Genomic DNA, 25,553 nt, shown 5'->3' on the forward strand with positions numbered 1-25,553 from the left:
AGTCGGTTTCCCCCCCAGTAATTTGTAGGGACTGTATTTCAGTCAGCAGAACCCCAGAGAGAAAAGAATAGACAATGCACAGGTGATGACATTTTGCTGATGGAGCAACAGGGGGAGTTGCAGAGGATGCCGCATGGATTCCAGAAGAGCCAGCAAACAGAACGGCGAGCCCGGTTGGGATGGCAGGAGGCACAACCGTGGGTGTTTCGGGAGTTCGTGAAGGAACAGATCCAGGTACAGCAGCAGTTAATACAGAATGTGACAAGTCCTGCCTCCAGGAAAGAGAAGCTGCGGGCGGCGGGGGCTGGGACTCTGTGGAATGGGCTCTGGGGATGATCCCGACATGTTCCTATGGCCTTTCAAAAGAATTGTGACTGGTGCGGGCTGGGTTAAAGGATTACGGTCCCTACGGTTAGCCCCTTGTCTCGTGGCAGAAGCCCAAGCTGCTTATATGTCATTGAGTGAGAAGCAGGCCAAGAACTACAATGTGTTAAAGGCTGCCATATTGGACCATGTAGGCTTGGCAATTGAAAGATACCAGCAGAAATTTAGGACAGTCAGGTGGACTTACGGGGTAAGGCTGAGAGAGTTTGTGCAGAAGTGGAATGACTGGGCCAACTGATGGCTAAGGCTGAGAGAATAAAATGTGGAAGCGGTCCTGGAAACTGTGATATTAGAGCAGTTTATGCAGTCTCGCCTGGATACCACTGAGGCCTGGGTGAGGACACCCCAACCAGAGACAACGGAGACAGTGATAAAACTGGCAGAGGGATACGTTGAAGTGGATTTTCCAAGGAAAGTGGCTGGTCTGACAAGTGGGGGAAGAGGGAAAAAAAGAGGAGATCCTCAAGCAGTAAGACCCTTGAGCGTGAGGCAGGAGAAGAGGAAGGCCACGTGGGCTGGCAGGGATACAACCTACTATCAGCATGGGGGGAAAAGGCCACAGTAAGGAGGGTTGCCCGTATATGGAATGTGGACTGGGGGAATATTGTGGTTGGACTGGGCTGATGGGGAGCGCTAAGGGAGAAAAACAATTCCAGGAAGGGTGAGCTGAAGACCAAAGATGGGGGTTATTGATTCAGTTACCAAATTTTTTCCGGGGCTGGGGAGGGATGCAGAGCCTCTGGAGTTTGCAGAAAACATACCCCATAGATTATGAGGGGTTCTCTCCTCCTTGGGAATCATGCTTCTAGTTGAACCCTCACACATGGGTGCTCATACTGGCATTTCCTAAGTTAATACTTCAGATAATACAAAGCTACATTAAAAGGTCATTATTGAGTATGTGTAATTTCCTAGGTTTTAAAAAAAAAAAGCAAATTGAAAAAATTCTAGCATGTGGCATCACACTGAGCCGTGATTCATCCGCAGGATTGGAACCTGCTACTGGCGCTAATGGAGTAACTGAGAACAGTAGTAAGTGCCATTCTCTACATGGACCAGCACTAGAGGGGTTGAGACACTTTACAGAGGGTTTCACAGCCATTTATGGAAGCAGAGGAACAGCAAGACTCAAGCATGTGTGTTCCATTCCAGACTCTGGAGGGGAGTAATAGTGTGTACACATTCTTTTGCTCCCATCCTCCTCCTCCCAGGCTCATTCTCCTCACTTAGCTAGTCCCAGTCTCCAAAGTCCTCAGGCTTCTCATCCCAGTCCCAGACTCCTTGCATTGTCTTCCCCCCTTCACCTCACTCCGTTGTTTCCAACCTTACTGCCCAGCTCCTTGTCCCTAGCGTCCTTGCCAGCCATCCAAATCTCATCGCCCATACTCCCCGATAGTATCCTTGCCTGACTATTCCCAGCTTCTCGGCCAAGCTGTTTCTTTCCTCCCTGCTCACTTGATCCCCTCAACTCACCCCAACACTCACATCCCCACTACCTCCTGGATCTCTTTTGGGGTCCATGTCCAATTTCAGTATGCCCCCCAGCTTAACTCCATGTCCCAATCTTTGCACGTCCAATCCCAGTTCTCTTCCTCCTGCACTCTGGTTCCTCATCAGATGTTTCCCCTGTCTCCTGGCCCCCTAATCCCCAGTCAACTTGCCCAGCTGGTCCCAATCACCCACTCCCTATGCTAGTCTCTTCCTCTCTAGGCTCCTTGTCACACTCTATTCACCCTGCCCATGCAGGTTCCACTCTTGTCCCCTCTGCATTCGATTCAGGTGGATTTCTCCTCCATGCTGCCTGAGCCCAGAAGGGGGAGTACTGAAAGCACAGGAGAGAGAGGCTCCCTGCTCAATTCTGGACCCAACATGGCCCAGAACTCCAAATGCAGGGGGAGTCCTGCTCAGCCCCAGGCTACAACATACAGTACACGAAATCTTTGGGAAAATTAAGTTGTGAAGCCCTAGCAAATCTCTATGGAACAGGTGCAAACTGCAGTTTTTCAGACTCTTAACTTGGCCAAATTTGGGCAGATTTTAAATGGATGGCAAAAGGCACATCCCTGATACGTAGGCCACCCCTGCCAAATTTCAACTCCTTGCTCCAAAGCATGGGGATGCTGGAGTTTCTAAAAAGAAAAGGTTGCCTGTATTTTTTAAACGGGCAAAAACATGGGTCGATGAGCTGCTTGATTGGCCGGGGGCTGCCGATTACCTCTCCACCCTAGAGCAAACTAAGGGCTCCTGGCAGTTCCCTCCCCAACAAACAAAGCACGGAAGAAAACTCCCGTCTTCACACCCTGGAGGCTGTACCAATTTATAACAATGCCCTTCAGCCTACAGTGGCGACAGTGTATGCAGTGGCGACAGTGGCGACCTTCCAGCGCCTAATGGACTGGGTACTACAGCCACATGAAGTGTATGCTGTGACATACATAGACTACATCATTTACAGCCAGGACTGGGAAGACCATCTTAAACACGTCACAGCCGTATTGTAGACGTTGAAGATGGCAGGGTTGACAGTGAACCCAGCCAAATGCCGTCTGGGGCAGCAGGAGATGACATATCTGCGCTACCGCATGGGAGAAGGAAAAAAAATGGTCCCTGGTCGACAAATGACAAGCCCAGGCAAAGTGCGTTGTTTCCACGACCAAGCAGAAAGTGCACCAGGTTTGGCCTCGCAAGGTACTACAGATGATTCATCCCAGCGTTTGCCATGATCGCAATGCCCCTAAATGACCTGGTGAAGAACAGCGCTACAAGGTCCCGTGGTCAGCAGCCTGTGAAATGGTCTTCCGGGAAGTGACGGAGAGGCTGAGCCAGGAACGCGTACTCATCCATCTGGACTTCACCCCTGAGTTCACCCTTCAAGACGGATGCCTCAGAAGCAGGCCTGAGTGCAGTGTTGTCCCAGAACATTGATGGGGAGGAGCACCCCACAGTATACCTCAGCAGGAAATTGTTTCCACGGGAGATTTCCTACTCAGCCATAAAAAAGGAAGCCCTTTCGGCGAAATAGGCTTTGGATGTGCCGAGCTATTATCTGCGGGGGAACTGTTTCAAACTGGTGACCGTGCCCTGGTACATTGGCCAAACACCATGAAAGACACCAACCCTAGGCTCATGAGATGGTATCTCTTGCTACAGCCTTATAGCTTTGAAATCCTTCAGTGGGCTGGGAAAGACATTAAGAAGGCCAATTTCTTTTTGGGGAGAGACAGGGAGGATTTACCTGATAAAGCCCTACAGCAGAACCTGAGGGGCAGGGTGTGTGATAGAGTATATGAAACCCATACTTGCTGCTAGGCGAGACTCCCATCACTCAGCTGTGACCAGTATGCAGGAGCCTCCTGCCACGTCCCCCAATGATACAACAAGAAATGGCAATAGTAAACTTTGTTGCCTAGTACAATGACCAATTCTAGTTTGATTGCCTGTATGCATATAACAATCTTTATTGACAAAAGATAAAATTATTCAGACGAGAATCAACTGTGCACTGCAGATATGAAGTAGAGACTTTTTAAAAACACAGCCTTGATTGTGAGCTCATAAATAGAATATTATATAGAAACTGGTTAAAAAAAGGTGAATGAGAACGCTATTCCCCATCCAAGAAAAGTCAACATATAAAACTTGAAGTAACACTGAACGCTAGAAAAAGAGTAGCAGAAAAAGTTCTCTCCACTTTCCTTATGGACTTCCAAGATTAAATTGCTTGCCTTTGGGAGGATTGTCTTGGGAGTGAGAGGGGAAAGTTTAACACTGATAAGTTTCACAGTAGAGATTCTCTGATTTGTGATCCATTCCAGTTTTCACTTCCTCTTCAGCTGGCTGGCTTCGTTATCTTTGCCATCATAAGAGGAGCAATGGAGAACTGCTACAGGGACACCATCAGCTGGATGCAGGCAACACTATTGTCACATTTTTGTATTCCAGCTTTTCCAGTTATTTGCTTAGTTCCTGCTCCAAGAAAACTTCTTCCCACTGGCTAGAGTTAAAACATACCAGCTACTTCTGTGGCACGTCTTCTCTATATGCAATCTCTGACTTTTTTCACTAGCAAGGACAGTGAACAATAACGGGCCGTTTTACTGGGTTGTGCAGTCAGGTGCTTTATCTTTTGCTGACGCTCCAAACCAGTGCTTAAAGCGATCTTCTATACACTCTGTTCCTGCAGGTCGCATGTCTATATAAGAGAGAAAATAGAAAGACTTGTACTTTAGCATGTGCTAAACTGGGAAAATTACAATTGCTTTGCCTTGCCTAGACTTTTAGAAGGTGTTCAAAGGATTGAGCTAGACTACATGATCCAACCAATATCTTTAAATCCTAGTCTAGACAAGGCGCTTCTTTGATCTTAGCAGTTGGGCTGGGACATGGAATTCTGTGCGGACCTCAGACATGGGGAGATTTGCTGGCAGAAGCATCAGGAACAAGTTAGATCACACGCACTGAACAGTGGTGACAATGTCAAAACTTGCTCCAGCAACCTAGTGCTTCACCACACTGCCGGGGAGTATTGATGGTTTTTCAAACCACTAATAGTGGCTGCAGTGGTGCTGTTAAGATATAATGCAGGCCACCAGTAAAGGCTTCCCCCACAAAAAGTGCCTGCGTGGAGAAGAGCAGAGAAGCCATTATTTGCCAGCCAAGGGTTGTTGAGACAGGCAGGAAAGAAGAGAAGCAGAGCAAAGGAGGGTAGGGGGAATGGGAAAGGAGACACTGCCCAGGCTGCCATCTTTGCAGCTGGAGGTGGAGAGACTAGTGGCTTGGGTGCAAAACTTGCTCTTGAAACTAAAGGTTAGGCCTTGGAGACAGAAATTTGGTTAAATGCTGCCTCTAGAGTCAAGCGGGTGAAACTAGCTCATAGCTCTCTGCATTGGTGGAGGGCCAATGCTGGAGAATTCACTCGGGCTGGCTAGAAGACAAGAATGCCATTTTGTGCAAAGTTTTGAGGTTTTGGCATCTGGTTTTGTTCTAGATTGGGATGAAATACAGACCTTTTGAAACTTCTGGCAAAAAACAAGAGAGCAACCTACCCCAGAGTAGCCAATATTCCAGTTGTTAGGGAAGTACCTATGATACGGGAAATCCAGGTTCTTCTATTTCAACAAACTAGCACTCTACAACAAAGAACTGTTTCATCCAAAAAAATCCCAACCAGGTCTAGAAATCACCCCTTCCAAACCTTTCTGAACTATATAAATTAAATAATGTAAATAAAAAAATACAAAACCCCTCTCAGAACCCAATATATCCACTGTACAATTGCACAATATTTCATTTGTCCATCCTTACTATTAATCACTAAGTTCAGTATATACTGCAATAAAAGCTAGCCCAATCTTTTGAATACTCACCCAATTTAGGTATTCAAGTCCCCAAGTACATATGAATTAACTGTAGTGTGTACCTACCCTAGACCTTTCACAGGTGTGGCTAGCCAACCCCTTAACGTTCTATTGAATAGGTGTTCCTAACAGAAACAGTATTGCATTACGCACCTGTAAGTGTGCCTAAGCTTGAATTATCAAAAAAATTTGGACAAGTAAGAGGCAGTGTGTTTGGTGAATCCAGAGGCAGAATTTCTCGTGAAGAAACTTCCTTGGAGGGAGAAGGCATTTGCTCTTTAACTGAACGAGGTGTGGTCTTCCTTGGAGACCTCTGTATCTTCTCCCTAGTGGTGTCTCTACAGGATTCTGCTCTCATTTTTAGTGCTCTCTCTTTCCATTTGGTTAGTTCTTCTTTCAGCTGAAGCTCATTGCTTAAAAGGAGAAAAATGATAGGAGTGTAAACTACTGGAAGCATGACAATGCAAGTTCCCTCACACTGCCATATCAATGTGTCTTGATCCTGACTTCAACAGACAATCTCTAGAATCAAAGCAGTTAAGTCTCCATACCCATTCAATTGTCTGCTGCAAAACTGTTAGACAACCAATTACTGCCAACTCATGTAAGCAAGTTTATATTAAGAAGGGAAGCCAACTCCTTTGCTAAGGTGTAAGGAAGAGACTGAATGATAAAACGTCACCACTGGTGGTGTCCGGATTCAAACCGCTGATGTGTGAGAGGCACAAGTCCCCAGCCACAAAGAGAAGAAAGTTCATCAAAACAAATGGATCTTTCAAAATTTCTCATTTCTCAGATTCTCCCCAGAAATATGAACTCTTACTGCATTTGACTGTAAATCAAACAGCAAGTATAGTAATGTATGCAGTTAAATCAGAAACTAGAGTCTAGACTCTGATGATCAGCTTTTTAAACTTACTTTACTAGAAGGTCATTGTTTTTCTTCAACTGCAGGTTTTCTTTCTGTAATTTAGCTTGTTCAGATTTTAAAATGAGCATGTGTGTGCTCTGCACAATCCCACTGCCACCACCACAAGTCAGGGGTATATGGGATTCCTGAGGAACATCTTTTCCTGATATTACTGGGAAAAAAATTATTTGAATATATATTAGAAGCTGTTTGCTATATCTTGGACAATACAAAAAATCAAGTAAAGTTGACCTTCATAAAGTAAAGAAAGAAGTGTTCTATGACTAGAAAATTATATTAAAATTCCCTTTTGGGATTAAGTGTTCACTGTATGGGTTACAAATACAGTTACAACAGCTTCAATCTTTCTACACAGGAATTCAAACAGACTGCCAGTTACTTAGTATAAAATTCAAACGGTTCTCTAGTAAATCACATGATCTACTGCATTTAACTGACAAATCCAAAATACAGTAATATAATATCAGTTATGGTTAGAAGAGATAACCATAATACCTAGCTCATAGAATTATTCAGCAGTAGATCTTAAAGCACTTTACAAAAAGAGGAAAGAATTGTTATTCCCCTTTTACAGGTGGGGAAGTTGAGGCCTAGAGAGAGGAAGTGATTTGTTCAAAGTAACCCAGTGAACAGAGCCAGAAACAGAACCCAGGTCTTTCTAGTCACAGCCCAGTGCTCTATCTACTAGGCCACACTGTCTAATATCTTGATATAGTGAGGATTCCCTTTTGCCTCTAGTTTTGTAAAAGCTATACAAACTGTACCACTCTGTCCAGGAGTGTTTGATGAAAGTGTGGGGCCAATTACAGAAACAGTCAGACATGTCATTCAGATATGACAAGCAAAAAAAAAAAAAAAATTAAAGGTCTGCACTTTCATACCTCATCACTGCTGTAGTCACACATGGAAGAACTCTACGTGCCAAATTACTGTGATTTCCAGAGTTAACGAGTGGGGTGTGAAGAGCTCTCTCACTACACCTCACCTACCGTATGTCCCAAAGAAAGTACTGTCCCTCCTTAAACCAACTGTGGACCAGAGACTAAACATTTTCCTGTCTAGTGCTCTATGCACAACCCACAGCCTCAAATCTATGTTTTGTTTGTATAGATATTGTGAAAAAAATCCCTTGTATGTATTTTATATTTACCAGTAACATCTTGTTCTTGCTGTGCTCTTCTCAGTTCTTCTTTTAATTTTCTTAACTGTTCCTCTTTGTGTTCTGCAAGAGCTTTTGTAGTAGCAATTCTGCATAAGGAAAAAGAGGAAGCCACTATTTTAGCAGTTTGCCATTGTGTAATTCTGCAACATTTTGCAGTTTTAATTTGTTTGTTCCTCTCCAAATGAGAAATCAAATAGCAACAGGATCCAAATATACCGATAAAATAGCCAAACATATCAGAGCTAAGAAACTAGAACTCTTCACCAAGGAAGCACAAAATATTTAATGTACACAGCCCGCCACCCCCCATGCCTTACGACAAAATAGCTCTATAGTTTCTGGGTAGATTAAAGACACTCAGAGCTCTCTTCAAAACCATGCCTGAGCACCAAATATCCAATCAGGTTTGTATTTTCAGTGCAGTTTCTACCTATTTCTGGGAAATATCTGAAGTGTTTAGGTAGGATGTTTGAAACAACCTGTATAAAAAAAAAGACTTTTAAACATCAGACCTTATGCTTTCCAAAAAAAGAACTGGAAAATTTCAGGATATCATACTTCAGTAAAAAAATTAAACTTACTCCTGTTCAAAAATTCTGGATTGTTTCATTCTTTCCATGTCAGCTTTCACCAACTGAGTTTTGAGATGATCAATTTCTTCTTTATATAACGTGGCACCTTTATCTAATTTCGCCTAATGTGTTGGATGGGAGAAAAGAGGAGATCTAGTGATAAGGAAGTTAGATCTGTTAAAGTTAATTAGGGATATTTAAATACCATCTTGCAGAGGCAATACTCTTATTCTAATGATATAACTTTACTCCTGAGGGCATGCTGCGCCAAAAAATTAAAATCCTGCGCACAATATTTTAAAATTCTGCAAAAGTCTGCAAATGTTATTTGTCAAATAAATGTGGAGGCTCCAGCATGGCACTGGGGAGCACAGGCCACTGGCTGCACAGAATTGTGAGATCACTGGGCAGCTCCTCGCCGCTCCAGGGACATGGACTCAGCAGTGAGTCTGCACCCAACCCTGACACAGTGCAAGGACCTGGCCTGCCCCAGAAACACCCCAGGCCTTGCCCCTCTGTGCCAGGTGCATCAGGTGTGGGCAGGCAAGCTCAGCAAAACAGGATCCAAATGTGGAGGGGCTTAGTGTGGGGGGATCTAGGTGGGGATTGAGAGGGTTCTGTATGGGGCAATCTGGGTGCAGAGAGAATCTGGATGCACGGGGTTTGTTGGGGGGTTCTGAGTGCAATGGTAATGAGACTCTTCGGGGGGTCCAGGTGAAGGTGGTTAGAGCTCAGCGCGATGGAGTGGGGGTGCCTGGGTATGCAGGGGGTAGAGCTCAGCAGGGGATTTGAGTGTGGGTGGCTTGTCAGGATAGTTCAGGTGCAGCATGAGTGGGACTCCTCAGGAGAGGTTCTGAGTGCGGGGGGGTCTGGAATTGAGGGGGTCTGGATGCAGAGTGGTTGGGCAGATGGGGGAACAGCTCCCTGTACAGGGATCCCTCCCGCTGCAGCTGAGGAGCGATGAGTTCAGGAAGCAGGGGTGTGGAAAGGGAGTTTACAGAGCTTCCTGAAGCCAGGAGAGAAATCTGGGGGTGCCATGCAGGGGAAGAAGTAGTCCCATCCAGCCCTGCCCAGGTGCTGAGCCTGACACAGGGCAGGAGCCACCAGCTGGGTCTTCCCCAGTTCCGCCTCCTGCCCTACAGTGATTTACCTCTCTGCCGGCTGCCCTGGGCACCCGAAACATACTGCTGGGGAGGGCTGCATGACCACTCTTGTGGCTTCCATTCGCTTCCCATCAGAAAGTCATTTTTCTGTGAGGAAGCAAATAAATCTGTGGGGGGCATAAATTCTGCGCATGCGCAGTGGCACAGAATTCTCCTAGGAGTATAACTTGGGTTCCAAGCTTGGTCACTCGTTGCTGCACTGAGAATGTCTGAAGATACAGGCTAAACCCTAGTGAAAGAATGCATCACTTCAATACCATATAGTGCAACAGATTGGCTTCCACATGTTGGCCCTCAAGAACCTTCTCAGATTTCCTCCTAGCTCTCAAGTGGAAAACAGGAGTGACATTTTGCTTAAACAACTGAAGTTTTACAATGAAACATACCTTGAAAGTCTGTTTCTCTGTTAACGCATTTCTAAGACACTTCTCTGTCTCATTCAATTTAGCCTGAAGTTGGTTAAGTTCACTTGCAGCAGCTTTAGTTTTAATCTCTGTTTGTAACATGGATATTTTTTCTTCCTTCTCCTTGACATTTTTTCCTGCTTCATTTACTGCATCTTCCAACTTTTGGATTGTTGTTTTCATAATCTTGAGAAAAATATCCAGTTATTAGAAGTTTTCCTAGCAATTACAACTACATTTGGCAGGCTTATCAGCTGTATTAGAGGTCAAGGAAATAAAATATCGTCTCATTCTGTTGGCTGAAAAATGTAAGAAGGCTTGTGCTGCCTACCTGTGACAACTACTTCAGACTCCAGGGCTGTCAGCATAACATTTTTCCAGATATTCCGGAGTGCTCAAAACTTTAGAAAACAAGTGCATCTGACAACTGATTATAAGCGATCGGCTACTCAATTGTCCCACACTAATTTAACATTCTTGAAGATGTACCAGATATCTTCATTTCTTCACTATAGTCAAGTACCTAGTCATTTCTACTAAAAGTTTATGAACTGATGTATCACCCATGTCATTATCTAGTTTCCCAGTTCAATCCTGATCCAATAGGACCTTTCTGAATTATTATTTAAATTCTTCAATTTTGGTTTTGAGTTCTGTGCCAATCTCTGGTCTAACAGACATAAGGATTGTATGACCACATGTAGCCTTACAGCCATAGCACTGTTAGGCACAATATTTTAAATATATTTAAACACATTTGAAATGCTCTCAGTTGGTTAATACTCATATACACTATTGTAAATCTAACCTGTACCTACAGCGTCAACTCTTCACATTCTAAATAAGACTGCTTTAATTTATTTTTGGATAATGAAACAGCTACAAAAAAGTTAAGTGTAGTCTGGGCCAGTGGTGTGTATAGCAGTTTTACATTCATAGAATCTCAGGGTTGGAAGGAGGTCATCTAGTCCAACCTGCTCAAAGCAGGACCAATCCCCAATTTTTGCCCCAGATTCCTAAATGGTCCCCTCAAGGATTGAACTCACAATCCTGGGTTTAGCAGGCCAATGCTCAAACCACTGAGCTATCCCTCCTCCTAAATATTAATTATCTAGTCTCTTATTTTCTTAGTTTTTGTTTTTTTTAAACTCAGTTTAAAGTACCCTGTGAAATTTCTCTACTTCGTTTACAGATGGTTTTGCATTTCTGCTGATTTAAATTGATTAACATATCAGATTATATACCTTTATATCTTGTTCTGTGGCTTTTAATTGGTTACCAAGTCTATAGTTTTCTTCTTCTAGTGCAAGATTAGCAACACCACAAGGTGCCAACTGTTCCTTAACTGTCTTCAGTTGCTCAAGTAGCTCCTCAGTTTTCCCTTTTCTTTGTTTCAGTTCAATTTCTGAGTCCTTGCAATAGTTGGCAGTTCTGGTATCCATCTCCAATGAAGTTTGAAGGAGTGTCTGTAAAATTAAATAGTGCCATGCATGTAATTGTAAAACTATTAGCTTTTAGAACCCAGCCACAAATAAAATACCATAAAGATATATGCTAAGAAACCAACCCAAATATTTAATTTGTCAGAGTACATACATCCACTTGTATGGAAATGGCAAAATAATTATGCAGGAAACTGACTCTTTAAAAAGCAGTTAAATGTATGCATTTAGAATATATTAATTTCTAATATACACGATGGGAGCCAGTCCTGAAAACTTTCCTGAGGTACAAACTGGACTTCCAGATTTGGATGATTCGCCTCAAGAACCATAAAAAGTAGGGGTGGCGCCGTGGTGGGGAAGGAGAGAGAGAACTGCTTCATAAGAGAACCCAGAACGTCCTGTCCTTAAACTTTTACTCCCATTAACATAGTTTGAGTTTTTTGGGGTAGGAAAGGTATGGAAAAGAGAAAAAATTGAACAAAGTTTTACCAGATTATTATATCAGGTCTTGAAGTAGAGTTGGAGAAACAAGAAAATAGTATCCTAGGTCTTGAAGTAGAGTTGGAGAAACAAGAAAATAGTATCCTAGGTGAAGAGTTTGAAGTCTCAGCCATATTAAACCATGACATTTGTACAGAATGCATATTTCTAAATGAAACGGTCATCGTTTTAGTTTGATTTTGCTGAAATAGCTTTATGTGTAAATTCATTTTTGTTGGGCTCCTATACAGAGTATAGTGTTACACTGGACCACAACTTATAGAACATCTTTTCATGCTGCATTAAAAACTCATTGTTCAAGTTTAAGACACAAAGTCTGTTACAGTTTCAGATAGAAGACATTTCAGATAGGACGTCTGACAAAAGTCTTCAGCAGGCTAGCTCCAACAGAGAATTGGTAGTATTGCTGACGTATGCCCCATTTAGGACTTATAGTGCATAGCTACGGAAACGTCTCTGATACGTAGAGGTGCCTGGGCTTAAGTAACAACAGGTGCTCTAAGCACTGACTGTTTGACTTTTTTTTAAAAATATCCTTCCCGACCCCAATTACAGAGTAAAAAGCACAGAAACGATGAGAAGAAAGTTCATGGGAGGCAAGGGAGAAAACAATTTTCTGAATGAAAAATCTTTAGGGCTCCATCTGGCCTGAAGGTCAATATGGACCAAGAACTTGTAGAGGTGTGAGAAAAACCAAAAGGAAGAAACAAAAACCCTGTAAAAGTTCCAAGTAGAGCTTCACTTTACAACTTAGTACAATATGAAGATACTACTGGAAATCAGATGCTTTGCCTATATACAATATACAAGTACTTGTTAACACATGAATACTCCCAGAAAAAAAAAATCTGGTGGATTTATAGATTTCAGAGCTGTGTTAAAAGACAAGTTGAATGATGTACTGTTATAGCAGGAACTTTTACCTTGACTTTAGGTGTCCAGAATTTAATCACTTGTAAAAGCCTCTCATTGCCTTGCTTTATTCCTTCTTTAAGTTTTTCTACATCACAATGATTTCCTGAACATGTTTCCAAAAACTGCATTGCTTCTTTTCTAGTATTCTCTTCCTGTTGTAACTCAGTCTCTATGCTGAGAAGCTCAGTTTCTGTTTCTGACATGTCTCTGAGAATGTGCTGCATTAAAAAAAAAAAAAAGAAAAAAAATGAAAACAAGCGATTTACCAATTTGATTGCACTACATTAGTTTTCATTGACTGAATGGCTCAAATAACTTTACTTGCAATATTGTTATAGTAATTTTTTAAAAAATTGTTAGTAAACACTGTATTTGTTGTCTTACACTATAATGTTGTATATGGAATATTTCTTAGCTTCTAGTTACGCTATATTTGAAGTATAGGTTCAAAGTTATTTTACATTCGACCACCTTTGTTAATAGCATAAAAATATCCTTAACTTAATGGACAGTTGTGCCATTCAACGGTATATATATAGTATTTAAAATAATCAAGCAAGAGATTTTTACAAATGGAGTTGTAGGTGCTTTATAAGACCAACATAGAGAGATCCCAGGCTGAATATCTTGCATATAATAAGCTCACTTATTGTGTCACTTCATAAATTGAAAATTTAATTCTGATCAGATCAGAAAATTAAGATAAAACAGATCAATTATATTTAAAAGTGAAGGTTACTGTCAATTATTTTCCTATAGCTTACGAAAGCGCGAGTCACCTGCAAATAAAAGCAACTCCACAGTGAAGTAGCACATCCATGTTGTGATATTTCTCAAAATATAAATATTTCCCAAAATATAAATATTGATGTCTGTTTCAGTCAAATCAATATACCAAGTGCTACCTCGATGTGGATGTCCAAGTTCTGCTGCAATTCATGGATATTTAACGCGTGGGAAGCTGTTTCATCCTGTTTCAAACAAGTTTTCTTGAGACACCGAATCTGAGACAGTAGCTCATCCTGTTTTCTCTTCTCATCAAGCAATTCCATTTCATGGTTGTTTATGGTAGTATAGTGTTCTGCCTTCTTCTGGCAAACACGGCTGAACAGAAACTGTTGAATATGAAAAGGTCAGCATTAAGGATACCTTGCATTTAGATAAGATTCTAGACAGCTGTGTAGCACTTCATGCATACGCAAAAAATTTAAAAACAATGTATAGTAAGAGGCCTCGTAAAAAACCCTCTTCTCAATTATTTCCACATTATGTTTGTAAAGAATATATTTTTCACAGCTCTAGAAAAGCTCAAAGATTTCAGGGCATTTGGACTAGACTGACTGAGATACTAAACTAGTGGCAGGAACATATACTACATAGCTTGCAATCCAACAAAGAGCAGAATTTGGACCCAAGCAAATTAAAATACCTTGATCTCAGAGGACTTACTCTAGATTTACACCAATGTAATCAAGTGAAAATCTGATGTATTCATTTTATGACATCTAGTATGGCCTCAATCTGCCAGGTTTAAAGTTTGTTATTTTTTAAATGGCTGAAACTACTACATACACACAAAAGTCCCCCCAAAGTAAATAAACGAAGGAAGACTATAAAAGAAAAAAAGGGCCAACAATTATTATGAACAATTTAACAAGAACTTAAACATACGACTCCAAAAATGCAAATGCTGATGTGAAGTTATGAGATCACACTCTATGGAACATTTGTTTAATTTCTTAGCTAACAAACATTTACAAAAAGTGACAGCTGTACATTCTCAGGCCTAGTCAATATTTTGTTTTCTTTGAACTACTGTCCCCAGTAACAGAAAATTGCCTGGAATCACAACTACAAAGACCCAAAAGAGAATTAACATGTTAAACATTTACTGTACCTATTGGCATGATAGAACCTGATCTACTCATATGGTAGAGCTCCTCTCTTCCCCCATTCCTCTTCATTTTAAGTGATTAAGAATGAATGCAGTCAATCACTCAACTGCAAGATGGGTGAGTGTTGCAAGTATCCAGAAACTTTAAAGCTACCCAATAAAGATCTCAAATCAACACCTGCCATGGGACAAGGCTATGCTACAAAAGCAACCTGTATTTTGAAGAGGTTTACATAATGATCCACAATTCTACTTCTGGAGCATCTAGCATACGGATCAAGTTTTCTTTGACCAGTTACAACATTTTAAAGAAATGTTAAGGGTATTAGACTATTCAAAGTAGCTGAACTATATTCAGAGTTTAAGGCCAATTCTATGGTTTTTAATTGGCCCTGTTATATAGGGCTTATGCAGCAATTACATATCAGTTTACATTGCACACACTATATATGTTCTGCAACAACTGCATACAGCAGGATAGGTTCAGGAATGAAGCTCAAACCCAACACTGGATATTAGTTAGGGATTTCTTCACAACCGCAGTGCTCCATGAGCATTTGTGTTAGTATGTTGGATAAAATGTAAAAGCAGAGCTACATGAAGCCCTCCACACAACCACCGTTTGAAAATTTGTACCTTAAGTTTGTTCAACAAGCTCTGGAGATGATTGCTTATTTTCTCATTTTCAGTTTGAAGCCTTTTGACTTGTTTAGCCTGTTCAGGTGAAAGGTGTGTCAGCATCCCAGCTATTAGTGCTTTTTGACTGCTGAGTTCACTTTTCAGATTTAAAGACACTGTAGTGAGACACTCATATTTCTTCTCCATCATTAGGAATTTCTCCAGAAGCTCCTGAGATAAGGAGAAATGGAATCAGCCACAATAAAGAATAAAGCATCCTTGAAGAATATTTTACAAAGTGATCAAGCTTTAACAGCCCATCAGACTCCAGGTGTTCTTTAGGGAATTTATTGGTTTTATAATGTTAAGAGAAATAACTATGGAGTAAGATTCCAATCACTACTCACCACAGAAGGAAATGGGACACAAATTAGGTCAGACAGTACAAAGGCAGAGAGTTTGGTAATTCTACAAAAAGAGCCAGAGCCCCAGACTCAATTATATGCTTTCAAATGAGCTCAAGTTGTTTCCATGACTTAGACTCAGAAAGATCTTCATACCTCTACTCGCCCCGCCCCCCCCCCCCATGCTGAACTATCAAATATGTTCGATATATTTTTCAGTACACAGTGAACATTTCAAGAAAGTGCACTGAATCAAAGTTTACTAACTGGCATTGTCTCCTTCCATGTCTCTGGTTACTGTAAGTTATATTTAAACAAAATGTTAGATTCCCCAATACTTCAATCCCCCAGAGAAAACACAGGAATTGCCATATCAGACCATTATCCTGTGTCTAACCTGGCTAGTGTCAGACACTCCAGTGGTATGTGCAAGAAACCCTAAAGCAGGCAGTTATTAAATAACTTGCCCATAGGGAAGTTTCTTCCTAATCCCTATTAGTTAGATGTTGGTTTATGTCATAAAGCATGAAGGATATTTCCCTTTCAAATCTTTAAACAAAAATCTTTACTACTTTAACACTGGATGTTTGCACTAACCATACGAACATCCAACCCTTTGACTACTAATGAACTCCTGGCCCTAATGACATTTTGTGGAAATGAATTGCACAGGCTAATTATGTGTAGTGTTAATTTTATCAAAAAAGGGATTGTATACCAATACTGATATCAGATATCTGGTGTTGTAATCGTAGAAAAATTACCAACATTCTAGAAGGGGATACAAAAAAGTCTTCAGGACATGGATGCTAGGAAGAAGCTTCTCCTGTCGGTCAGGTTATTCAATAACTACCTACCGCAGGTTTCAGAGTAGCAGCTGTGTTAGTTTGTATCCGCAAAAAAGAAAAGGAGTACTTGTGGCACCTTAGAGACTAACAAATTTATTTGAACATAAGATTTCGTGAGCTATAGCTATCCTTTCCTCAAAACAGCTGGAGACTGTCAGTCAGGGTCCTGGACTAGCTGGACCATTGGTCTAACCCAGTATGGCAATTCCTATTTTCCTCATCAGTTAAAAATTGATTGTATTTCAGTTTCATTAAATGTTCCCTTGTTCTTTGTATTATGAAAAAGGATGGGATGAATAGAAGTACCTAAGTTTACTTTATTTACATAAATTAGTTATTCTCTCTCTTTGGACCAACTTATTCATCACAGTCACAGTCTTTCATTCTCACGCTCTTCATATGGAACTTTTTCCATTCCTCATTCTCATCACCTGTTTAGGCGCTTGTTTCTATTGTATCTTTCTGAGAGATGGGGTGACCAAAAATGAACATGAAGTATTCCAATGAGAGTTCGTACCACTGATTTATGTGATGTGTTCTCAAGTTTTCAGTATCTATCATTCTCTTCCTTACAGAACCTAAAATGATGTTAAATGTGCAGCAACAGCCAAAAAAGGAGAGGTCTTCATTGAGCTGTCTACAATTTTGCCCAGGTGTAAATTAACTGACATCTGAGGAAAAACATCATGAGTAGTTCAAATTATTCCTTCCAATGTGCACCATCTTGCATGTACACATTCAAGTTTTTGAATGTTATCTATGTCAAATACATGTTTTACAGAAGCCAGTTCTATGGTAGTTTGAGGAACCACATGAGTGCTACTGCTGAAACCAAACCATCCGACACATAGTTGGCCAGCAGGTGGGATTGTTGAGCTGCGTTAAGAACAGTACTGGAAGGAACAGCAATCAGCAACATGAGAGCATCGTCACTAGAACTCAACTGTTTCAAGCAAGGTCAGGGACCAATAGCATGTGGATGTCTGAAATCTGGTGTAAATTGGAGAAGCCCTTTGGGCCTCTCTAACGTAGTTCAGATTAACCCTGTGCATAGTTGCAGCAGAATCAGGGAAGTACAAAGGTAAGCTATAAGCAACTTAAGCCATGCATCTTCGCACCCCTGATCTATGCACATCAGCAATGCCCCAGAATCTGTCCAAGATTTTGTACAAATGCTCCTCTCACTAGCAAGGTTTTACAGAGATTAGAAGATTATTCTGTTTTGAAAGGAGAAAGGCTTCATTAAATACGAGCTATAATTTTCAAATAAAGCTAGGAGTTTTACAAAACATCAAAGTCAGAGTGCTTGTATATCAACTTTTCAGTAAAAACAATTATGAAACAGTTTTGTTCCCATAATTAAGATCAGACATTTTAACTGCAAAGTTCAATTCAAGAGTCTCTCAGATTACCTGCAGACAAGCTGTTACCACAGTGTTCCCAAATGGTTTGTGAGCTTTTAACCACTTCATTTTAGGACACATACACCCCCCTCAATATTTTTATAAGGCTAAAAACCCTGCTAAAAAGGACAATTTAAAATCACTTTGGATAAACTGGTTACTGACCTTTCTGTAATGGTTCAAAATGTGTTGCCTGTGTCCACTCCAACATAGCTGTGTGCGCACCCCGAGCACAGTTGCCAACATTTTTTCCTCTTCGTGGTATCCGTTGGCTCCAGCACCTTCTGGTGCTGTGCACACATAGTGCTGGTATAAAAGGCCCTGCCAACCTGCTCCCCTTCAATTTCTTCTTACAGACCACCTCCGATGAGAGGGGACGGAGGGTCATTTTGGAATGGACATGTGAAACACATCTCAATAACCTTTCTGTAACTGATTATTCAACAGTTTGTTTGTTTGTTTTTTTCCCCTTCAAGTGTTTGCACATATCCATTCCAATGTAGGTGACTCCCAAGCAATTGTACAGGAGGTGAGTTTGTAGTTCAATGACAGGCTGACTGCAAGACTGCGCGGCCAGAGCCGGCTTCTTCTCTAGCCTGCTGGGTGATGGCATAATGTGTTCTGTCCAGGTAGAAAGCTAATAGACGTCTGATGTCCAGGGTGCGCAATGCTGCCTCCTGTTGGTTGCTGTGAGACTTTGGAAAGAAGCAAGGAAGGTGAACGGGTTGATTAAGATGGAAAGAGGATGGTACTTTGGGAGGCGGACATGGCGTAACTTGTCTTTATGAAAAATTGCATACAGGGGGGTATGCCATAAGGGCTCCAATTTCGCTGATCTGTCGGGCAGAGGTGATAGCAACAAGAAGTGCTATGTTCATAGACAAGCGAACACAGGAGCATGTTGCCATTGGTTCAAATGGAGGTCTAATAAGAGAACGTAGGACGAGGCCGGCATTGGTGCCCTGTGGCAAGGGAACCACCAATGGTTCCAAAACAGTCATTACATAGGTGCTGGTCCCCATGACGTGGTGGCCAAATGTTTGGAGCCACCCTTGTACTTGGGGCTGCGGTCCCATAGGGATGGCCTGGGGAGCAGCGTGGCGGCTGTGGTGATGCGGGGGGAGTAAGATCCCACTTCCAAGTCTGATGAAGAGAACGAACTGTGGTGTAGAGACCAACGCGGTGCCATTCCCTTTAGTGCTGGCAATCAACGTTGAGGGGAAGATCGTGATGAGGCTGCCAACAGGGGTTTTCCTCTAGATGGCAGCCGCAGTACTGGGTGAAATCCTAGCGACAGCTGTTTGCCATTCATTGTCACCAGCTGTGCCAAATCCTGACAGTCTGGAGATGCTGGTACCAGTATGGAAAGCAGGTCCCTGGCTGCTGCAAATGCCTTTGGAGTCAAAGGTACCGCAAACTGGCCAGAATGCTGTCTGTCTGGAGGAGGTGGCTCCTGTGCTGGTGTCAGTGGGGCTTGCAGTGGCACTGGAGCTGAAGGCATCTGATGTTGCAGTGCCATGGAGGAAGAGCGGCCAGACGTGGGTCTGCCTCTCTCCTGGTCCCCCTGTCTGCTCACCTTCAGCACCAGAAATCGGCTCTTCTCTTGGCATTTACGGTGCTTTTTCTTAGGCACCGGAAAAGATTAGTGCAGAGATTCCTGCCCCATGCCAAGTCAGAGCCTGGATCTGAGGAAGGTCTTAAAGTTGCCCCCATGAGGAGGACCTTCAGTTTTGCTTCTTGGTCCTTTTTGGTGTGGGGCTTGAAGTTCCTGCAGATTTGGCAACAGTCTTTCCTCTGAGATTCCCCCAAGCACTTGAGACAACTCGAGTGCAGGTCACTAAAAGGCACAGACTTATCACAGGAAGCGCAGAACTTGAAACCCGGTGACCAAGGCATGCCCCGGCACCAGGATGTGGATGATCCCACTAAGCATGGGGGGCATCTAAAAACTAACTACAATAACTATTTACACTGAAGAAATAGAAGAGTCCCTAGGAGAAAATTTCCTGAGCAGTGAGGAGTTCCAGCAACCATCACGGGCAGTAAGAAGGAACTGATGGTAGCAGGTCAGCAGGGCCATTTATATCGGCGCTAGGAGCATGTGGCACCAGACGGCACTGGCACTGAACCGACAGATATCACTAGGGGAAATAATTCCAGCAACTGTGCTCAGGGCATGCACATACTTACATTGGAATGGACATGTGCAAACACTCAAAGAATTATACGTTATATTTAAGGACACAATTTAGTTGCAGATTCAGTAACTTTACTGGACCTCTGTGACTTCTGGCTTCAGCTGTTAGTGCCTGCAGCCAGGGCCATGTACCCCTTTCCCCCCGGCCCGATCCTACCCTCTGGTTATTTTTAGTAAAGTCAGACAGGTCATGGGCTCCCATGAATTTCTGTTTATTGTCCACGACCTCTCTGACTTTTACTAAAAATAAAAGTGACAACATCTTAACCTTAATTATGTTGTAGACAGACAAAGATACTGCTCTAGAATTGTACCACGGAATGAATAGTTCTACAGTTTCACACATCAGTTACCTATGAAACTGATATTTACCTTTACTTCCAAGGCTTTTGCTTTCATGCTATCTGCATGTCTCAGTTCTGTGTCATCTGGTTGTTTTGCTTGAACTGCCACATCATTCAGATTCTTCTGTTTCAATTCATCTAGAGCACATTCAAGTTTTGCATTTGTTTCAGTGCACTGAAAAAATACATGCACAAGTATAAAACTCTAATTTTACAGTCATATGACTTCTATTAGTATCTAATAGTATTTGGGACACAAACCATGTCAATATTTTTTTGCAGTTCAGTCTTGAGCAAGTCTCTCTCAGACTTTACACCTTCAAGTATTTGTTGGAGCTCATCTTTCTCTTGATTAATTGATGAAATCTGATCTTGAAGTCGGAGATAGTGATTAGTTCTTTCAGCCACTAACTGGTGTCTTTCATGCGAAACACTGTTTAATGCCTCAGTTAACTGGTTGACCTACAGAAACAGTTAAACAACATTACTATGAATTGGTCCAATTATGTATACTTTCAGTATTAGAGTAGAGTATTCACTCAATTTTGTCAAATACCGCATACAAACACCCATCCAACACCACCTTTTAAGTTGCTCCTTCCCAGGTAGGATTTAAAGATAATTAGAAACAAAAGACATTTCAGAATTAAACCTTCTCCTTCTCATAGTGATTTAAGAATTGGAGCTAAAGTAATCATATCAATTTTGTGGGTTAGCATTTCCCCTTTGGAGACCTAGACTTAAATCCTGACTTGGGTCACCAGTGAAGAGGAGGTTAAAAAAACAAAAAAACAAAAACAACCGACCTTCAGTGTACTGGATCTTCGTCTACTGCAAACTCAGAACAAATAATGAAAGGAAATAAGAAAGAAGAAGGAGGGATAGATGATTGTATAGATTTTTATAGTTGGTTTTATTGGCCTATCTACACCAGATATTCCACTGAATGAAGCCACTACAAATGAAAAACTATTCTGTGAGCTGTATGTCACCTGAGGAGATAGCACAAGTTGAATAGCTTGAATGTTACAGGTCAAAATGGAAGTGAAGAGGCAAAAAAGGGTATGGAGAAGCTATACTAGTGTTGCTTTGACTATTCCTGGCTCTTTGGTCCTCCCATGGAGTACCTGTGTGACGTTATATGATTGAAATGAGACCATGTATATCATTGATGCTACCACTGTTAGACAATTGCAACAAATCTTGTACAAAGTATGTGTGTCACATAAAAACTGTTAATAGAAAAGCTATGACTTGCTAAATATTATCCTATTTAAATCCAGTTATCACTGTATCTGAAGTTATGAATACTGGCTATGTATCTGCATCACAATTGTCTTTTTTCCTGGGGTAACACCCACAAGATAGTTTATATCCAGTCTAGACAGCACATTGTTAATGGACTATTCAAGTTTCAAGGCCCATCAAAGGCCCATCAATGGGCCATAGAAGAAACTCATTCTGCCCAGATGGCTCTTCCTGCAGACGGCCTCAGCCTCCAAGGGGCCAATGTCTACCCCCTGAGAGTCATCAAGCTTTGCAAGGACATGTGATATACTCAAGTGACCCTGGACTCCACCTGGTGCCAGTAACTTTCCATAGACTGGACTGTGAGCTTTGTTTGAAATAGAAAGTTTCCAGGCACATGGCAAAGGGTATAAAAGACCCCAAGAATAACTCCATTTTGCCTCTTTCCTGCCCTGATTCTTTGAACTGTGGATTTACAACATTGGACTGCGGACCTTCCAATCTTTTGGAAGTTGCCAGAGCAACTTTACGAGTCGACAGTCTAACATCACTGCTATAAACCTGATGTAAGGATATTGCCATTATTGAATGTATATGATCTATTAATCATTTTAACTCTCCTTTTCTTTTATTAATAAACCTTTTGATTTTATTTACTAAAGGATTGGCAGCAGCATGATTATTGGGTAAGATCTGAGTTATATACTGACCTGGCCAAGTGGTTGATCTTTTGAGATTGGAAGGACCCTATATTAGATGAAATTGGCTTTCAGTAACCACTCATCATGAAGTCCAGTGGTTGCGGTAGTGAGACAAGGGCTGGGATGCCTAAGGAGACTGCCTTTCTGACTTCTTCTTAACCAGTGTGATAAGACAGAAGTTTACTTTTGTTACTGGCTTAGAATAAACTAATGATAAAATAACCACCAGTTTGGGGTGAGTCTGCCCTATTTCTCAACAGTTTGTCCTGAATCTGGCACTCTCAGTTGTGACCCACTGAGGCACTGAGACACCGTGATTAATAGATTTTTGAAATGCCTGAAGGAGGAAAAACAAAAAAAATCACATTTTCCTCACAGTGCCTTCTAAAATTTGAATGGATAAAAATATAGAAATATACAAAAATGTATTGATCTGCCATTAACATTGGTATAGTTTTGCCTTCACAAGGAAGTACAGTAACTCCTCACTTAAAGTCGTCCCAGTTAACATTGTTTCGTGGTTACATTGCTGACCAATTAGGGAACATGCTCATTTAAAGTTGCGCAATGCTCCCTCATAACGTTGTTTGGCAGCCGCCTGCTTTGTCCACTGCTTGCAGAAAGAGCAGCCCGTTGGAGCTAGCTGGTGGGGGCTTGGAACCAGGGTGGACCGGCAGACCCCCTATCAGCATCCTGCTCCCCTACGTTCCCTGTGCAGCAGCCGCCCAAGCAGGCTATCAATTGCCAGGCAGTTCAGCTGTCCCTCCCCACACTGCCATGTGCTGCTCCTGCCCTCTGCCTTGGAGATGCTCACGGGGAGAGGGGTGCTAATGTTGGGGTAAAGGAGTGGGAGGGGGACACCCTATCTTCACTGAGCAGGGGAGGGACACAACAAGGCTCAGAACGGAGGGAGCTTGCTGGCAGCAGCTGCTGTCTCAACTTGCTGATCTACTTAAAAAGGCAATGTCCTCAGAGTGGGGTCAGCGTACTTAAAGGGGCAATGCGCGTCTCTCACACACTCAGTGTGTCTCTCTCTGTCATGCTGTCTCCCCTCCCTCAATTTGTGCTGCCTTGTAGAGTGTGAGGCTACATTAACAACAATGTGTTAACCCTTGAGGGCTCAGCCAAGTGCTAGCTCATCATTTAGCAATAAGGCATTCCCTGGGAAATATCCCACCCTCTTCCATCCTCTGACTTCACCACCTCAACCAAGCTTCACAATCATCTTTGCTGTGTACAGTATTAAATTGTTTGTTTAAAAGTTATACTGTGTATATAAAATATAGTCTTGTCTGGCAAAAGTTTTTTTCCCTGGAAACTAACCCCCACTATTTACATTAATTCTTATGGGGAAATTGGATTCACTTAACATTTTTTTGCTTAAAGTAGCATATGTTCAGGAACATAACTACAACGTTAAGCGAGGAGTTACTGTATACTTGTGCTTTGGATTAGAACAGTTCTTAGCGGCAAGCATCCTTATTTCTAGTAATGTCTCCTCTACCTCCCTGATAGGTTGTCCTCTCCTCACCTACTGAGTGCAGCTCAAATATTTGAAAGTTGACACTGGGGACATTAGTCCTACCAACCTGACAAGTGATTCCAAAGCTGTATAAGATTCTTAAACCAGAGGAAAAAAATTGGAAACTTCAGTCTGTTCCTAGTATGAGGTCAGGTCTCAAAATGCGATTCCCCATCCCCCAACGTATCAACACCACCCAGAGAAAAAAGGAATTAGCTTAACTTGAAGTCTTTATTGAGACAGCTTTCAGAGTAGCAGCCGTGTTAGTCTGTATCCACAAAAAGAAAAGGAGGACTTGTGGTACCTTAGAGACTAACAAATTTATTTGAGCATAAGCTTTCGTGAGCATTTGATGAAGTGAGCTGTATTTATTTATGCTCAAATAAATTTGTTAGTCTCTAAGGTGCCACAAGTCCTCCTTTTCTTTTTATTGAGAGAGTTAACTGGCATTGGGCAGGATGGACTGGTAGACACATTTTACAAGAAGTTAGTAAGTAAGAATTTTTCCACTCATATTAACTCCACTAGTCTTCCAGCATGGGGTGTAGTGATGGGGGCGGGGAAGTGGAAGGAGGTGTAAAGAAGACCTAGAAAGTGATCCCTCAAGAGCCATGAGCGATTTAATTGAGGCCCACCTGATTAGAGAACCCCTCTCACAAAAAAGAGGCACCTGCAGATGTTTGAAGGTTGTCCTTGTAGCACCAGACAGCCACACTGTGGCCTTGCATCATTTCCACTAAGTCTGAATTACATGTCCTTTGTACAGTAGCCTTTGCTGCCCATTGTTTCCTGATGCTTTGTATGCTTATGCTATACAACACCCAATCCATCTGCCAGTCAAAGTTTACCAATGGCTTTACCTTTTGCACTGTAGGTAATAAACAAATACTGATTTCTTGTACTTCTTGGTATGACTGAGTTAAACATAAGGGTGTGAAGAGTATATAAAATGTGTCAAACTTTTGAGGGGATTTTGGACCAAGAAAAAAAGGTAGGCAACTTGCAGTGAAGTGCTGGAATATGGGACTCTAAGCAGTCTGGCAACTAAGATTTGAGGGTCTGCAGTGACTCTCTGCAGGCATGCCTCAGAGTTTGAACAGTGCTCAAACTTTGCTTTCCTAGGCTGGCCTGCCATTTTAGAGTGGAATAAGAATCCAGTTTTGATTTAATTTAATCTTCAACTAACAAAATGCCAATGGAAAACAGCTGTAAGTAATATTTTGACAACGTAAAGAATTATACAAATGCTAGATGTTCTACAAACAAGACTGACTTGTATCCCAGGGATATAGTGAGAAGTACTAATCACTATTTTACAGATGGGTGATGTACGGCAGTGGGACAAGGCAAGTTGCCCAAGGCCCTACAACAAGTCAATACCACTCTGAAGTTCCTGATTTGAGTCACATATTAATCCTATTGATCATGTGTTCTCTCCAAGTGGTCTTTAAAATGTCTTTACTTTAATAAAAATAAAAGACATTTATAGTGCAGTATTATAATTAATCCTCCGAGACACTGCAAATAAGTATCTACATAA

General features: G+C 41.8%; 1 protein-coding gene across 5 annotated transcripts in view; it reads right to left on the minus strand.

Annotated features, from left to right (window-relative positions):
- Positions 1–3,826: 3,826 nt before the first annotated feature.
- Positions 3,827–25,553, minus strand: part of CENPE (centromere protein E) — a 73,694-nt gene continuing 51,967 nt past the window's right edge. For all 5 annotated transcript variants that reach the window (XM_037896981.2, XM_043545262.1, XM_043545259.1 and 2 more), the window contains 12 exons: positions 20,804–21,004; positions 20,571–20,717; positions 15,365–15,577; positions 13,740–13,949; positions 12,843–13,052; positions 11,218–11,439; positions 9,956–10,159; positions 8,416–8,528; positions 7,823–7,920; positions 6,661–6,823; positions 5,895–6,154; positions 3,827–4,576 (listed from right to left, as the gene is read on the minus strand). In XM_037896981.2, the coding sequence (XP_037752909.1) occupies positions 4,479–4,576; positions 5,895–6,154; positions 6,661–6,823; positions 7,823–7,920; positions 8,416–8,528; positions 9,956–10,159; positions 11,218–11,439; positions 12,843–13,052; positions 13,740–13,949; positions 15,365–15,577; positions 20,571–20,717; positions 20,804–21,004 (2,139 nt within the window). In that variant the 3' untranslated portion in view covers positions 3,827–4,478. The remainder of the gene's footprint in view (positions 4,577–5,894; positions 6,155–6,660; positions 6,824–7,822; positions 7,921–8,415; positions 8,529–9,955; positions 10,160–11,217; positions 11,440–12,842; positions 13,053–13,739; positions 13,950–15,364; positions 15,578–20,570; positions 20,718–20,803; positions 21,005–25,553) is intronic.

This window comes from Chelonia mydas, chromosome 4 (assembly GCF_015237465.2).
Source record: "Chelonia mydas isolate rCheMyd1 chromosome 4, rCheMyd1.pri.v2, whole genome shotgun sequence".
Taxonomy (NCBI): Eukaryota; Metazoa; Chordata; order Testudines; family Cheloniidae; genus Chelonia; species Chelonia mydas.